We start from the raw sequence: 13,522 nt of genomic DNA, 5'->3' as shown, positions 1-13,522 counted from the left end.
TTTCCTCTTGCATTGGGTATATCAATTACAAGGGATCAAGTAAAGATGTTGTTTAAATCAAAGCCACAACTGGTAGGTGAGAAAGGTGGATTTAGAGAGCGAACGCAGCGGCCGCGGCGATGGCTCCAGCCCAGCCAGCGACCTGAGCCCGACCAGCGGCGGCTGGTGACGTTGTAGTGGTGACGGCAGCTCCTGTTGCGGTGCCGCTGCGGGAGGAGGTTGATGTGCCGGAAGCCGTAGTCGCGGCAGCGGTGACGGAGCCAGCAGAGGCGGTGCCGGAAGATGTGCCTCCTGCGGCGACCTGGGCGCAGATCTGAGAGGCGAGCTGAAGTACCGCTGGAGATGTGTTAGCTCTGTTGTTCAAAAACCTGAATGCCTTTCTCATGCTTTGTGGGATCCCATACTGGCTTGATCTGTCGAGCTGCAGCCGGAGGAAGCAAGGCAGGGCACGACCTTGGCTGTGAGCTGTTCGACCTTTCCGCAAGAGCAGGCAAAGTCTGTGATATCGCAGTTGACAGACTGGGCACCGTCACGGATGCAAGTGACCGCGCAAGTGGGAATCTCGGCAACGAGCTGATCGATGGTCTCGGCGGCCACAAGGGCGGCAAGGAGAGATACGACAATGGTGTACTTCATCTTGGCGGTTGGCTGTGATGGTTCGAGGCCGAGGTTGGATCGAAGTAAGTTCGGGATGTCGAGGTGTGGCGAAGTAGCTGATAAGACGTGTAGGAGGAAAGGCAAAGTAGAATAAAGTAGCAGACCGGTTGCGAGAGAGGACGAAGTGGTCTTATAAAGAGCATCGAACGAGACGCCAAGAATGTGGCATCAACAGCAACCGGTCGCCGGAATGGCACAAGCTCATAGAGGTAAACCGCCGAGAGCTCCAAACGTAGCCAAGACGCGGTCTACGCCAGCGCGCCGTAGCTGTCTCGCACCCCGGATCAGGCAAGACGACGGATGGGGATTATGGGACAGTGATGGGAATTATTGGTGAGGGATTCAACCGAGCGGGCCAAACCCCCTCAGACAGCTGCTCACTCGAGCCTTGTCATCCCTTCTGTGGCAGAACGTCTACTGTCAGTCTAGAGATGATCGGCCGCCACACCTCACTTGGCGTGAAGCCGCTGGAGCTCTCACGAAATGCACCGCTCGGACTGGCTCGTTTTGCAGTGTTGTCTAGTAGTCGTGGCGCAGGTGCTAGTCTTCCCTCTGACCGTGAACAAAGGCGGCTAGAGGGGATTCTGGGTCAGTCGGTAGCATCAATCCTCCATCCTCCGGTTCCGAGCTGTGGTCGATCTTCCGCAAACGTCTGCGCGCGGAAACCGAAGCGCATGTGAGGGCCCTGGAGGCTGAAGGAGCTGAACAGCTTGAGGTTTGAGATGCTCTCTTGTGAAATCGCTGGAGCCTGGACTTTTTCCGAGTAGCTGTTCATCTTTCCCGACGAATGCGCCCTCAAGGTCTCAAATACATGACGTTGACGACCAGTTGCCTGGGTCTTCGCTCTGAGGAATGCAGGCTCAGGGGAAGTTGGTTAAGCTCATCCGGCATCAACTAAGCTTCCCGCAGGCCCCTGTCGCCTGCAGGTCGGAAAGAGGAAGATCAGACGCTTGGCCAATCGAAGTGCTCCATTCGTGGGTGCAGGGAATGCACTCAGAAACACCTGCATTAGCCGTCCGACGCTTCTCGCATGGTGTGTGGCCTGTGTTCCCGTGCCCTCCCGTGCCTCGACCAGAATATCGGACGAATGCTTGCCAGTCTCTGCGAGTTATCTCGTCCAGTCGCACTTTTCAGCTATCGAGCCAGCGGCCTTTCGTGGAGAGAAATGTAATCGACCCCCCCAAACGTAAGATTGGGGGATCATGAGTCAAGCATGATCAGACGTGTAGAACAACCGACGTGGTGTTTTCGGAGGCGTAGCTATCAACCGGATGGCCGAGGCCGTGCGTTCCGGGTCTATTGGCCACGCGAAATTGGTTTCCTCATCCTTTTCATTAGCCTCGCAGACTCTGATTGCACACTCTTATCCACCAATCGACCAACGTGGAGCGTCTACCTCTAGCGAACATTCACGCATTGTGAGCCGCTAGCTTCATCGTGTTTGCCTAAGCAGTATCTGCCTTGAGCAGTTTCTTCTCCTGATAGAATGCCATTTGACCTTCAGCTGGGAAAAGCCTTCATCCTTGTGGCGAATGGGAGGCGCCACAAGGATTCTCTCACGTTGTCGTGCGCTTGTAGGAAACGCGTTACTCAGAGATATGATGCTAGATGGGCAAGCAATTGATTGTTCCGGGCCTCGAGACTCCTCATGCTCAGGAGGATTGGCAAATGTCAAACCGTAGCGACAGTCTCAAGCTGGTCGTTGCTCCATACACTCCCGTTCCAGTTACCAACTTGCCCCAATCCGAGTACCTAGCAGTTTGAAATCTGTCGTGAGCTTGGCCTGATGGGTTGCTCAGCGATTGTAGAGTATAGGAATACAAACGGAGTGCCGGGCAGAAGATTGGCGGCGAGATGAGGTATCGAATCCGAAGCCGTTAGCGCGTGGGATGTTGATTCGTTCCTCGCAAGTCGCCCTCACAGCGGCCGTGGAGGTTCACCTCTATTCTCAACGTCCACTTGGGGTGGTCACCGTTTTCATAGTTGATTGCAGCCACGCATGCTGAACGATAATTCGAGCTCAATAACTGAGACGGGTGCACGGCCGAAGCGGGTGCCTGCCTTGTTGCTGGTTCGACCGTAGACTGCAAAGTTCGGCTCTCGAATTGGAGCCATCCCAACTTTGTTTCCTCGGCATAGCTGTTGAGCCACAGAACCACTTCAATCTGTGATATGAGAAACCCTTTCTCAGTGGTGCCACGACTCTAGCCCAGCTTCGCGTGGGTAACATCGTATTCTCTCGTACTGGGGTTTAGAAAGCATAAAGTTGGGTGACGGCGAGCTGCCAGACTCTTTCAGTCTTACTTGCAGACAAGTGCAAAGTTAAGTTGGGTTAGAGACGAATAGCAAAGCATGCGAAGTCTGGTAGCGAGCGATATATATGTAAGTCGGGATTGGAGAGGTGGTTGATGATAAGACGGAATCGCTGGCTCCGCGAAGAAGTCGGTGACGAAGTGGCGGACCCACCTACAGCGCCTGCCGTGCGAGGTCTGATTACTCAGACACGGTACACCAGTGCCCCTCCATCCCAGATTGGCGGCCGCGGGGCAGTCGGACCTGAACAAAGTCCACCTTGGCTAAAGGCGCGACAACTTCCACTCTCCTTCACATCACACTGCCCCTAGACAACTACAGAGAAATCATGACGGAACAACCGGTATCAGTCCTCTTTGTCTGCCTCGGCAACATTTGCCGCTCGACAATGGCAGAAGGCGTGTTTCGCAACTTTGCGCAAAAGCCTCAGTACAAGGGCCTCATCTCAAAGGTGGATTCTTGCGGCACAGGTACGAATCATGGCGGATACGTCATGATGAACCCAATTCCTCTACCACTTCTCGTGCGCAAAGCAAAGCTGACGCGGTCTTTCTGCGCAACAATAGCGGCCTACCATGTCGGCGATCCTCCAGATGACAGAACTATGGCGACGCTCGAAGACCACGGCATAACGGATTACTACCACGCTGGTCGCAAGGTACGATGGTGCTCCCTCTCTCACAGGGTGCGCCCGGGCGGGTCTGAAGAGAGAACAGACTTGCTGACCGTCACGCTTTCACAATGTTTAGGTGTCGCCCTCAGACTTTAACAAGTTCGACTACGTCTTCGCTATGGACCGATCCAACCTACGAGACCTCCAAAACCTACAACAACGAGGCCACACCGATTCAAAGGCCAAGGTGATGTTATTTGGCGAGTTTTCAGGAGGACCGAGGTCGGAGGTGGTCAACGATCCTTACTACGGTGGCGACGAGGGCTTCGCAAAGGCTTATGAGCAGTGCACGCGGTTCTCGACCAACTTTTTAAAGCACGTCTTCCCCAATGTCGACCCTAAAGCATAGAAGGATCGCGGGTTTGCGACCGCGGCGAAGACGGCACTGGAGCCAGATGGATGAGGATAAAGGGCCGCCGACGCGCCGCGAAACACGACTTGGGGGCGGCGTCACGCGTTGCAGCAGAGATCTGACTGGCTGGGTGCCAAATATGGGTTTGTCGTTGACGATCATCTTGTCCACGACAAGGCGTCAGGACAGGAACAAGAGGGACGGGTAGGCCATTGAGAACAGCTTGCCGCGCTGCCCAATTGATTATGATGCATTATTAGAGAAGGAAAGGCAGAGAAAAGAGGAGCATTTAAGCGTGTCTTTGGTTTGATCGATTCCACAGCTACAAGATGCATATAGAAGATTAGATTCCATGCAGTTGCCAGCCAATGTAGGTCCCAAGTGCAGGACAACGGCAAGACGGCCAGATGAGGATTGAGCCGTAGACGCCGTTGAAGAGAGCTCGAGGGGTCGAGGTGCCTAAGCGAAATGGGATTCGAGATGACGGCTACGCGCAAGCTAGCGTCATTGGCGGCGGCAGCAGCTAGGCACTTGAGCCTTGGCATCGCATACGAAGATGGCAGAGCACCAGGTGGTCCAAGGGAAAGCAGTATTTGGATACCAGCACTGTCTGAGCAGATGTTCGTGGTATAGGTCAGAGATTCTTCAGCCCTATTCGTCCAGTACACATCGATGTACCTGGGTTGCTTTGGTAGTGCTGCCCAATAATGGGAGGAGTAGCTTACCTACGCCGTCGAGGATGACTGCGCAAAAGACGGTAGACGAGCTGCTTACGTTAGATCCCTCGAGGGCTGTGATGTTGGATGATGTGCGATATTTCGGGATCCTGCGAATGAGGAATCTTTAATGTGTCTGACGCTGACGCCTCTAAGCTTACATGATAATGCAATGGCGCATTTTGACCATGGAAGAGAGGGGTAGCCTAGAGCTCGCATTTTCAGCAACCTGCCTTGGGTGCAGTTGCTTGGTTCGTCTCGTTCCGACCTACATGATTGTGGATGAGGCGCGGCTGAATCGGCCTTCAGTTCAAAGTTTTGACGGTGCTCACATCTGGGCCAAATGCGGGCCAGGACGAAGGTCTGACAGTCAAAAGTGTCTCACTTTAAAGGTCCAAAGTCCTGGGGCTCTTCAGCCGGCGCTGAGCTGCCACTTCATTCCAAAGATCAAATTTTGTACCTTTTGTGTCGGGATGCAGCATCCAGGTATCAAGCAAAGAAATTGCAGTATTCGTATCCCAAACTCTCTTCCCCATTGCAGAATCTTGATTGATGTGTTAGAGCCGGTCATTGGTGCAGGTACTCACGCTGCATATATCTGCGAAAATGAGGTCGTTTCTGCCCGTGTAAAAAGCCGCCAGGCCAGCCTTGGACCCATATTCAATTCTCAACCGAGGATTTGAGTGAGGGTGGTCTGTACGATCCATGGCGATGATTTGTCGCGCGGTTGCGAAAAGCTGCATCTCCAAAAGTCCAGTCACGATGCTCAGCGGTTACTGGCCCGAGGTAAATGGAGCCTTTCATCTGAGGATGGAGCCAATGAGAGGCCTCACAAAGACCCAGCCAGCAAATCAAGTGCGGGACTGGGGATCGTAGTGTGGGTCCACACGTCTCTTCACGCCAAGTCGCTTCCGGCCTAACGTCAGCAGCAGCTTGTACCTTGTACCTTGCCATGCAGTTTTCCCATGTTCCCACGTAGGAAGCTCAAGATCTTGAGCTCTTGATGTATCCATTGGCTTGACATTGGTTAGACTCGATTCAAGACAGCCGACTAACTACGGATACTTTACTCAAGTAAGGTAGCTAGGCACCAGGTACTACCGTAGCACCAGTACCTTGAGTGCTGCGACGTGGTCGGGGCTTCCTCGTAAGGCAGAGACACAAGAGCACGGGATGGGGGGGAGCTTCAACCCACTACGCAGTACCCATACCCCTCTCACCCCTCTCTTCCATTCATTCTCCTGCTAATATCCTACCATCAATCTGAACAAGGTACCAAGAAGAAGTACGGATACATCCACACACTTATCATCCAAGGTACTAGGTATTCGTAGGTAGTCTACCAATACTTCACCGCACTCAGCCTTGGGCCAAGTCTCATCATCTCCAGGTGTCAGGACTCAAGCATCCAATATCCAGTCACAATCCTCAAGTCAAGCCAGCCCGCAGATCCCACTTGTCTTCAATGAAATGGAGTGTGCCAATACAGCAGCTTGCTTGCTTGCCTTGCCCCCCCCTTTCCATCTGCCTTTTCCCTTGTTGCTTTCTGTCTCTGTTCAAGGACCCAGAAGGTCAGGTCCATTTAATTAAGTCCACTATCCAAATGTCAGGTCCATGACAGTCCCTCCCAAATGGAACCCTCCCCCTCGGCTCGTGCCTTTGACCATTTTATCGCCTTTTCTTGCCTCAAACTGTGAATGCTCCATCCCATAAGGCGCTGTCTCCCGGTCTGGCCATCCCATTTGATCCTGTCCAGTCCCATCATCCCCTCCCCAATTCCCCTCAAGGCCATTTTCCCGTCGTCCTATCCTAAGACGTAAGGTGAAAGGTACACTTTGTGGTGTGGTACCTCTACTTTATCTCTTGCTCCTGCCCATTAACTAACCTGGCTTTACTTTCCTTACCTACCGTACCTTAGGTACCTGAGGAATCGCACAATATCTTTGGACCTTCCTCCCTCTGCTCACTTCCTCTCCTCCCGTCTTTCTTCCTTTCACATCTCATCCCAACTCACCCCTCCACTGCGGGACAAAGACGAGAATTGTTCCGGCGACACCGCATTGTCATCCAGCATATTTCACCGAGAAAAGATTCCGAAGAAAACAACAGACGCTGCTCTGCCTACCTTTATAATACAGCCTGCTATCCCCTCGCCCACTCGCGTCGAGCGTTGTCACTGCTGCTGCACTGCTTGGACGAGCCGTTCTTTTCGGTTGATCCCGCTACCCTGTCTGTTCCGCAACTGTCGCATCGCATCGCATTCCTTGCTTGCTTCCCCACCTTTGCCTCGATTGACTCGCCAAAGATACCCCTCGATTTCTCGACAAGCCCGACACGCCAATCCTCCAAGCTCGAAAAAACAACAGCTCCAACCCCAACACCAACTTGAAAACCTCCCCCAAACGAACAGCACACAAACCTCGCAAACATGGCTGATTTGCAAGGACGCAAGGTCTTCAAGGTCTTCAACCAGGACTTCATCGTCGACGAGCGATACACCGTAACCAAGGAGCTCGGTCAGGGAGCTTACGGCATTGTCTGGTGCGTGCGACCTTTAACCTGCTCTTCCCCTCATCCCATCGGCTGTCGCTGTCTGCGCCGCTGGCGCTGATGCTGATGCTGCTGCCACCACCGCTGCCCCGCCATTTGGCCAAGAAGCTGACGAATACTCCCCTCACACAGCGCCGCCGTGAACAACCAGACCCAGGAGGGCGTCGCCATCAAGAAGGTCACAAATGTGTTCAGCAAGAAGATCCTGGCCAAGCGCGCCTTGCGCGAAATCAAGCTGCTCCAGCACTTCAGGGGACACCGCAACGTGAGTCTTCCCCTATGCCCGCTTTCGAAGCTGTCCCAAGAACCCCGCGCAGCCTCATCGCCACGCGGCTGCACCACCGCCCACGCCAGAAAATGAGAGCTGACTTGCCCGCTTTGACAGATTACCTGCCTCTACGATATGGACATCCCCCGACCCGATAACTTCAACGAGACATATCTCTACGAGGGTACGCTTTCTATCGCGTGCATCCGCCGCCCCGGTCGAATCAGCTGTGCTAACTCTTTTGTTCTGCTACAGAGCTCATGGAATGCGATTTGGCAGCCATCATCCGATCCGGCCAGCCGCTGACCGACGCCCATTTCCAGTCCTTCATCTACCAGATCCTCTGTGGTCTCAAGTACATCCACTCCGCCAACGTCCTGCACCGTGATCTGAAGCCCGGTAACCTGCTCGTCAACGCCGATTGCGAGCTCAAGATTTGCGATTTCGGTCTGGCGCGTGGCTTCTCCGTCGATCCTGAGGAGAATGCTGGTTACATGACGGAATACGTTGCTACCAGATGGTACCGTGCTCCCGAGATCATGCTGAGCTTCCAAAGCTACACCAAAGCCAGTACGTATCCCAGAAGGCGTTGCATAACTGCATTTGAGTGAGATGCTAACCACGCGATAGTTGATGTTTGGTCCGTTGGCTGCATTTTGGCCGAGCTTCTCGGAGGCCGTCCCTTCTTCAAGGGTCGTGACTACGTCGACCAGCTGAACCAAATCCTGCACATTCTCGGAACCCCCAACGAAGAGACTTTGTCCCGCATCGGCTCGCCCCGCGCCCAGGAATACGTCCGCAACCTTCCTTTCATGCCTAAGAAAACCTTCCCCAGCCTGTTCCCTCAGGCCAACCCTGACGCCCTCGACCTCCTCGATCGCATGCTTGCCTTTGACCCCTCGAGCCGTATCAGCGTCGAGCAAGCTCTTGAGCACCCCTACCTGCACATCTGGCATGATGCTTCCGACGAGCCCGACTGCCCCACGACATTCAACTTCGACTTTGAGGTCGTTGAAGATGTTGGCGACATGCGTAAGATGATCCTGGATGAGGTCTACCGTTTCCGCCAGTTGGTTCGCACCGTCCCCGGAGCTACCCAGGCCGGCACGCAGGCTGCTGGACAGCAGGGTGGCGGCCAAGTGCCAATTCCCACCGGAGGCAACCAGGGATGGAGCTCTTCGGACCCTCGGCCTCAGGAGTACGGCGGCCAAGGAGGCGGCCTGGAGGCGGACCTTGCTGGCGGCCTTGATCACCGGAGATAAAGCCGTCGAAAGTTCTTCATGGATTGGTGCGCTGCGCGGAATCGCGCATGAACGACTAGCAAAATCGGTGTTTGGTTTGCAGACTCTGGCGGGCAATTTCAGAATTTTGTTTTGGATGTGATGTCTTTCCGCGATTTTACACGTCAGGTGGGGAGGAGGAGAGAGATCAGCGTTAGAAAACAGTGGGATTGATCTTGATGACGGCCGCTCTTCCATCTGGAGGAGAGGAGAGAAGGAAGAGAAAAGAGGAGGACAAAGTCGAAACACTGGGGGACTGGATCGCCCGAGGGGTTGAATGAACACGACAAAGATGACAGCAGCCCCCAAATTTACTTAATTCCCTATCATGCGATGTCGCGCTTGTAGTGCTATCGTCCCTTGGGCGGCTACTTGTCGGTTCTTCATCTCCGTTCGTGTGTGATGTGTCCGCAGGGACTGAACGCTTCTACTCATCTCGGTTATGTGGAATGGTCCACTGGTGGCCTAGATGGCGGCATACTCATGCAAGTTCCAATTGAGAATATCAGGCGGGCTTTTCTCAGATTCTGCTGGTATGTCCTGGACTCTTTACAAGTTGACAGCATTCCATCGTCAAGCAAGTTTACGTCATGATCATGATAGGAAGCAACAACGCAGAGCGAGCGGGTCGGAGTCCAAATGGCTGTCACTGCACAATACGATTCGTAACCAGAGAGGTGTGAGATGTAAATGAGTAGTTTGTTTGCCCCCGACGAGACTATATACCGTCAAACGCCAAAGTAGATACAGTTGAAATAAAAAGTGAGAGTGACAGCATATGAAGCCCCAACATCTATCTGCGATGCTTTCCCTCCTCGAGTGGAGTAAGTAAATAGCCACATTATGTCTTAAGTGTACCCGAACCCGTGATCCGTACGTGCTGGGGGTATATAATCCAAGTATGATTTTGGTGAGTGAATGATGAAGAAGAAAAGCTTGTTCCGCGTTCTGTGAAAAGAATCCTCGGTATCCGAGAACCGTTGAACGCCGTTGTAACCCCGATTTAGTTTTTTAAACGCCAGACTCATCCTGGAGAGTCATCCCAGTGAGAGATTCAAGGCTCTCTTTTCATGCCTTGGGACCGTAGAACCAGTAATACGCCGCGTACGGAACGCTGTCGGTGGCACCGGGGGTGGTACACTGGTGCGCGACGCCGCCGGCCGTGACGACGCGGTAGACGGCAGTGACACCCTTGCTGCCGCCCTTGTCACCGAGCAAAAGCCAGTCGACGGAGCCAGTCTTCTCCGGGCCGACGTCAGCGGAGGCCGGGGCCTTTGTGCCGTTGAGCTTTGCGCCCCTGAACAAGTCCTCGCCGACCTGGAAGGTGGGCACGCCCGTGTTGTCGAAGAAGTGGACGCCGAGCTGCTTCATGGGCGCGATGCCGGGCATGACGAGGTCGGCTTTGGCCGGGAAGGGCGAGGTGGCGGAGGCGCCGAATTTGGAGGTGCCGTCGGAGGTGAGGGGGAGAGGGGTGGACCAGACTGCGTTTGTGGTGAGGCCGTTGAAGATGTCGACGGAGGCGAGGGAGGCGGGACCGGTGGCGGGGTAGAGGGGTTGAGCGTCGTAGAGGCCTGCGAGGGCGCCGGTCGCCGTTGCGGTGATGGCGGTTGCGTTGACGGAGGTGCAGGTGTAGTTTTGGATGCCGTGGCCTAGGGCGATGTGCTTGAGGACCAGGTCTGCTGCCGGGGCGGGGAGTTCGACGCCTTGAGGTGTGGGTGTTAGTGATGCTTTTCTTCTTAGCTTGAAGTTGGTGTTGTTGGTTTACATACCATTGCCGTTGACGGGGAGGGTCGGAGCCGTGGGTTTGGAGACGCAGCCGGATTGTCTCTTGGCCGGGGCGGCGGAGACGAGAGCCAGGGAGGCCAGCAACAGGAATGTCTTGGCGAGCATTTTGGCTGTTGGCTGGGTGGCTGTTGGAGGAGGAGGAGGAGGAGAAGAGGGTGGTGATCCGCGGGTGTTGGAAGGATGATTAGATGTGTTAACGCGAGTAGTAGGCGGGAGGAGAGTAAAAGATATATGCAGTAGCAACCAGGCCACCACACCGAAAATATGCACGACACACGCACGAGGGCCGGAATAAGAGATTGGAGTGATTTCTTTTCTTAGATCGCTTCCTTGGAGGGAAACAGGCAGGTTGCGTCGGCTCCGGTCAGGAAATGGGGAATGCGGCGGGCCGTTTAGAGACAAGACCGGGGGGACGGGATTGGTGTGTGGAGCAATTCCTTGAGCTGAGAATAGGTACGGCGCTTAAACGCGCTGCGATGGGGTTGGGGTGGTTGAGGTGGTGCTTCTTTGACCGAGACAGAGATGCAGAGCTAACGTGGGTGACGGGTACTACTAAATATGAAATTGAGAGACAGATGAGGATGGATGAACAATGTTTTCTGAAAAGCAGTGATTCGAATCGAGAGTTGGAAACAAGGAAATCGTCGAAGAGATGAGGAAGGTTTATGCTGTGAGACGGGCCGGGAGATTGAGAAGACGGGACGGAACTGGGAGATGGACTTTATATCATCAAAGTCTGTTGCTCGTTGCTCGAAAGCTTGGTAGGAAGGGGGAGAAAAGACTAAAGAGAGTTGTTGTGGATGAGCAGGACGGACGACCGAACCCTGCCACCCATCTCAGTGTGAAGGTGAGGGTAGAGATCCATCTATCCACACCACACTTGCACACACACACACACCCGAAGGAGGCGCACTAAGACTTGGGGTTCGGGTCTGACAAGGTAGGCTTCCTTTTCAGAATGCAAGGCGGAGCAAGGGGGGATCGTGCCTTTGGGTCTCCTGGCCAGGGTACATGATGGCATCTGGATCTAGTCCATGATGAATGAGTGCAGCAGAATGGAGACATTGAAGAGAGAGCGAGATAGACAGACCGGATAGAGGAAAGGAATCACGGACGCAACCCATTGAGAATGTACCAATGCTCAGTTTGTGTTGCTGATGCTACCTACCGTGCCATTGCCCCTGGTCCATGCTTGGAGGTTCATGTCGCTGCCGTCTTGAAGGGTTACCCTGCCGTTACCATCGAGGGCATCCTTTGATCCAAGGTAGGTAGGTGGCTTTGACTCTTGGAGGCAGAACGCGAGGCTGGAGGGTATCTTTCGCGATGAAGATGGAAATGTGTGTCATCTTCCTGTGCCACCCAGAAGGGGGAAGAGAGTCGGTTTCTCGCAAGGCAGGCCGACAGAATGGATAGACAAGGGTCCTTGGACAAATCCCTCGAGGCAGAAAAGAAGGTTGTCCTCTTCCTGGTTGGACATGAGACGAAGGGGGTCGAGGCCAAGGAGAATGGAAAGAAAACGGCAGGTCGCGGAGGAGGAGGACGGAGCATGGCAGAAGTCTGAGAGGTACGTACACTCAAGGATAATGGTACGTACACGGGCAGACTGCGGAGATGCCTGGCGCAATGCGCGTCTAAGGTCGCAAGGCACCAAGGCAGCTGACCAACGGACCTGGAGACGGCAGGAGAGAAAGTGGTGGGGTTGCCAGTGGCTGGGAGGGGCCTGTTTGCCGGCCCTTTGCAGCTTCTTCCGTCAACCGTCACTTTTCACAATTCCGACCGTTTCTTCTGCCTCTACTGCGTATGAGTCTACGGCACACCACGTTCTCTGCAGTGCTGCACGTCCACACATCGTACACCGTCACGGGCGGTCATTTCTTCCTGCGGTCAACCTGAGTTCGGCCGGCCTATGCGGATCTTGGCCTCGTAGAAGGCGGCCACAAGTTGTGGAATACCAGGACCCTGCACGGTGAGCCTGGCGACCTCGAGTCCATGACATCGCATGGCATGGCATCGCATGGCTCAAGTCCCACCCGTCTGACTGCGTCTGGAATCATAGAACACAACACCGAGAGCAGAGTGACAATCCTACGTGCCACACAGCCACAAGTCAGAACTTACCAACGCCGCGGCAATCTCATCTTCCGAGGATCACGAACCAAGTGCTGACCCTGGCGCGGTGATGCGCGGGTTTAGTCCAACTCATCAGAGAAAGGAATTTCAACAAAATAGACGGCGCGGCTGAGTCACTTGGACGGCGCTGTCATCCAGAGAGCAGATGGCGTCTGCCAGCGAGTCGCTGACAGTCATTCTTGGTTGCCCTCTTGGCTCTTGAAGCACGTCGTAATACGTTGCAAAGCGCGCGGGTCTCCAGAAGCCAAGACTCTTGGTTGTCTCCGAGCCCGTTCTTGGCTTTGTGGAATCTTTGAACCCCTCCAAGATCCTATGGGACTGGGTCCAAGATAGCCGACATGGTGCCAACTCTGTCGCCTGTTTTGCGAACCTTCGCCCTCCATGTAGCTGTCTCGAAAAGCCTCGAGTCCCACTAAGACGTCCGCTAATACGCATACAGAATTCGTACTTGTCGTTCCATTTCATTCTCGTGTCGTCAAAATACCTCATTTCTTTTACTGCAACCCACCGGTTCTCTTCAATGTGGCGCTCGAGGCGTGCCAGGGTCGCATTTGGTACTCTCACAGGAGTCGGGTCTGTCATTTGAACGTCTATAATGTCACCTCACCATTCCGTTCTTCCTCGAGGCCGTTTGACCATCGCGGGTGGGCGCGGCTAGGCGGTCTATTCAACCCCTCACGACTCCATCCTCGTGCGCCTCTTCTGCCCGCCGCTAATCCGCATTCGAGCCACGATGACTGGCTGACGGTGGCGGGGGTCGGCTGCCATGCTTCCGCTAAGCAGACACTCGAAATATAG

At 54.4% G+C, this 13,522-nt stretch overlaps 7 protein-coding genes across 7 annotated transcripts; 4 read left to right on the top strand and 3 right to left on the bottom strand.

The window, feature by feature from the left end:
• Positions 1–91: 91 nt before the first annotated feature.
• CLUP02_11253 (uncharacterized protein) lies at positions 92–636 on the bottom strand (the record flags this gene model as incomplete). The annotated part of the gene is made up of 2 exons (XM_049290221.1): positions 92–336; positions 405–636. The coding sequence occupies 2 exons, from the start codon at positions 634–636 to the stop codon at positions 92–94; spliced, it is 477 nt and encodes a 158-aa protein (XP_049147366.1).
• Positions 637–3,298: 2,662 nt separating this feature from the next.
• Positions 3,299–3,992, top strand: CLUP02_11252 (phosphotyrosine protein phosphatase; the record flags this gene model as incomplete). The annotated part of the gene is made up of 3 exons (XM_049290220.1): positions 3,299–3,440; positions 3,537–3,628; positions 3,720–3,992. 3 exons carry the CDS (start codon positions 3,299–3,301, stop codon positions 3,990–3,992), a joined length of 507 nt encoding a protein of 168 aa, XP_049147365.1.
• Positions 3,993–4,284: 292 nt separating this feature from the next.
• On the bottom strand, positions 4,285–5,735 carry CLUP02_11251 (uncharacterized protein; the record flags this gene model as incomplete). The annotated part of the gene is made up of 9 exons (XM_049290219.1): positions 4,285–4,317; positions 4,397–4,692; positions 4,721–4,836; positions 4,873–4,979; positions 5,044–5,074; positions 5,146–5,255; positions 5,299–5,448; positions 5,489–5,574; positions 5,651–5,735. The coding sequence occupies 9 exons, from the start codon at positions 5,733–5,735 to the stop codon at positions 4,285–4,287; spliced, it is 1,014 nt and encodes a 337-aa protein (XP_049147364.1).
• Positions 5,736–5,884: 149 nt separating this feature from the next.
• Positions 5,885–7,100, top strand: CLUP02_11250 (uncharacterized protein; the record flags this gene model as incomplete). Its single annotated transcript, XM_049290218.1, has 7 exons — positions 5,885–5,912; positions 5,984–6,028; positions 6,102–6,282; positions 6,333–6,404; positions 6,468–6,527; positions 6,630–6,873; positions 6,912–7,100. 7 exons carry the CDS (start codon positions 5,885–5,887, stop codon positions 7,098–7,100), a joined length of 819 nt encoding a protein of 272 aa, XP_049147363.1.
• Positions 7,101–7,139: 39 nt separating this feature from the next.
• On the top strand, positions 7,140–8,791 carry CLUP02_11249 (uncharacterized protein; the record flags this gene model as incomplete). The annotated part of the gene is made up of 5 exons (XM_049290217.1): positions 7,140–7,252; positions 7,394–7,526; positions 7,647–7,713; positions 7,785–8,099; positions 8,160–8,791. 5 exons carry the CDS (start codon positions 7,140–7,142, stop codon positions 8,789–8,791), a joined length of 1,260 nt encoding a protein of 419 aa, XP_049147362.1.
• Positions 8,792–9,137: 346 nt separating this feature from the next.
• CLUP02_11248 (uncharacterized protein) lies at positions 9,138–9,403 on the top strand (the record flags this gene model as incomplete). The annotated part of the gene is made up of 2 exons (XM_049290216.1): positions 9,138–9,200; positions 9,224–9,403. The coding sequence occupies 2 exons, from the start codon at positions 9,138–9,140 to the stop codon at positions 9,401–9,403; spliced, it is 243 nt and encodes an 80-aa protein (XP_049147361.1).
• A 474-nt stretch (positions 9,404–9,877) lies between these two features.
• CLUP02_11247 (malate dehydrogenase) lies at positions 9,878–10,699 on the bottom strand (the record flags this gene model as incomplete). The annotated part of the gene is made up of 2 exons (XM_049290215.1): positions 9,878–10,512; positions 10,579–10,699. The coding sequence occupies 2 exons, from the start codon at positions 10,697–10,699 to the stop codon at positions 9,878–9,880; spliced, it is 756 nt and encodes a 251-aa protein (XP_049147360.1).
• Between the last annotated feature and the right edge of the window lie 2,823 nt (positions 10,700–13,522).

This window comes from Colletotrichum lupini, chromosome 5, assembly GCF_023278565.1.
Source record: "Colletotrichum lupini chromosome 5, complete sequence".
Classification (NCBI taxonomy): Eukaryota; Fungi; Ascomycota; class Sordariomycetes; order Glomerellales; family Glomerellaceae; genus Colletotrichum; species Colletotrichum lupini.
The sequence above is the reverse complement of the archived record's forward strand: the minus strand, read 5'-3'. Positions and strand labels throughout refer to the sequence as shown.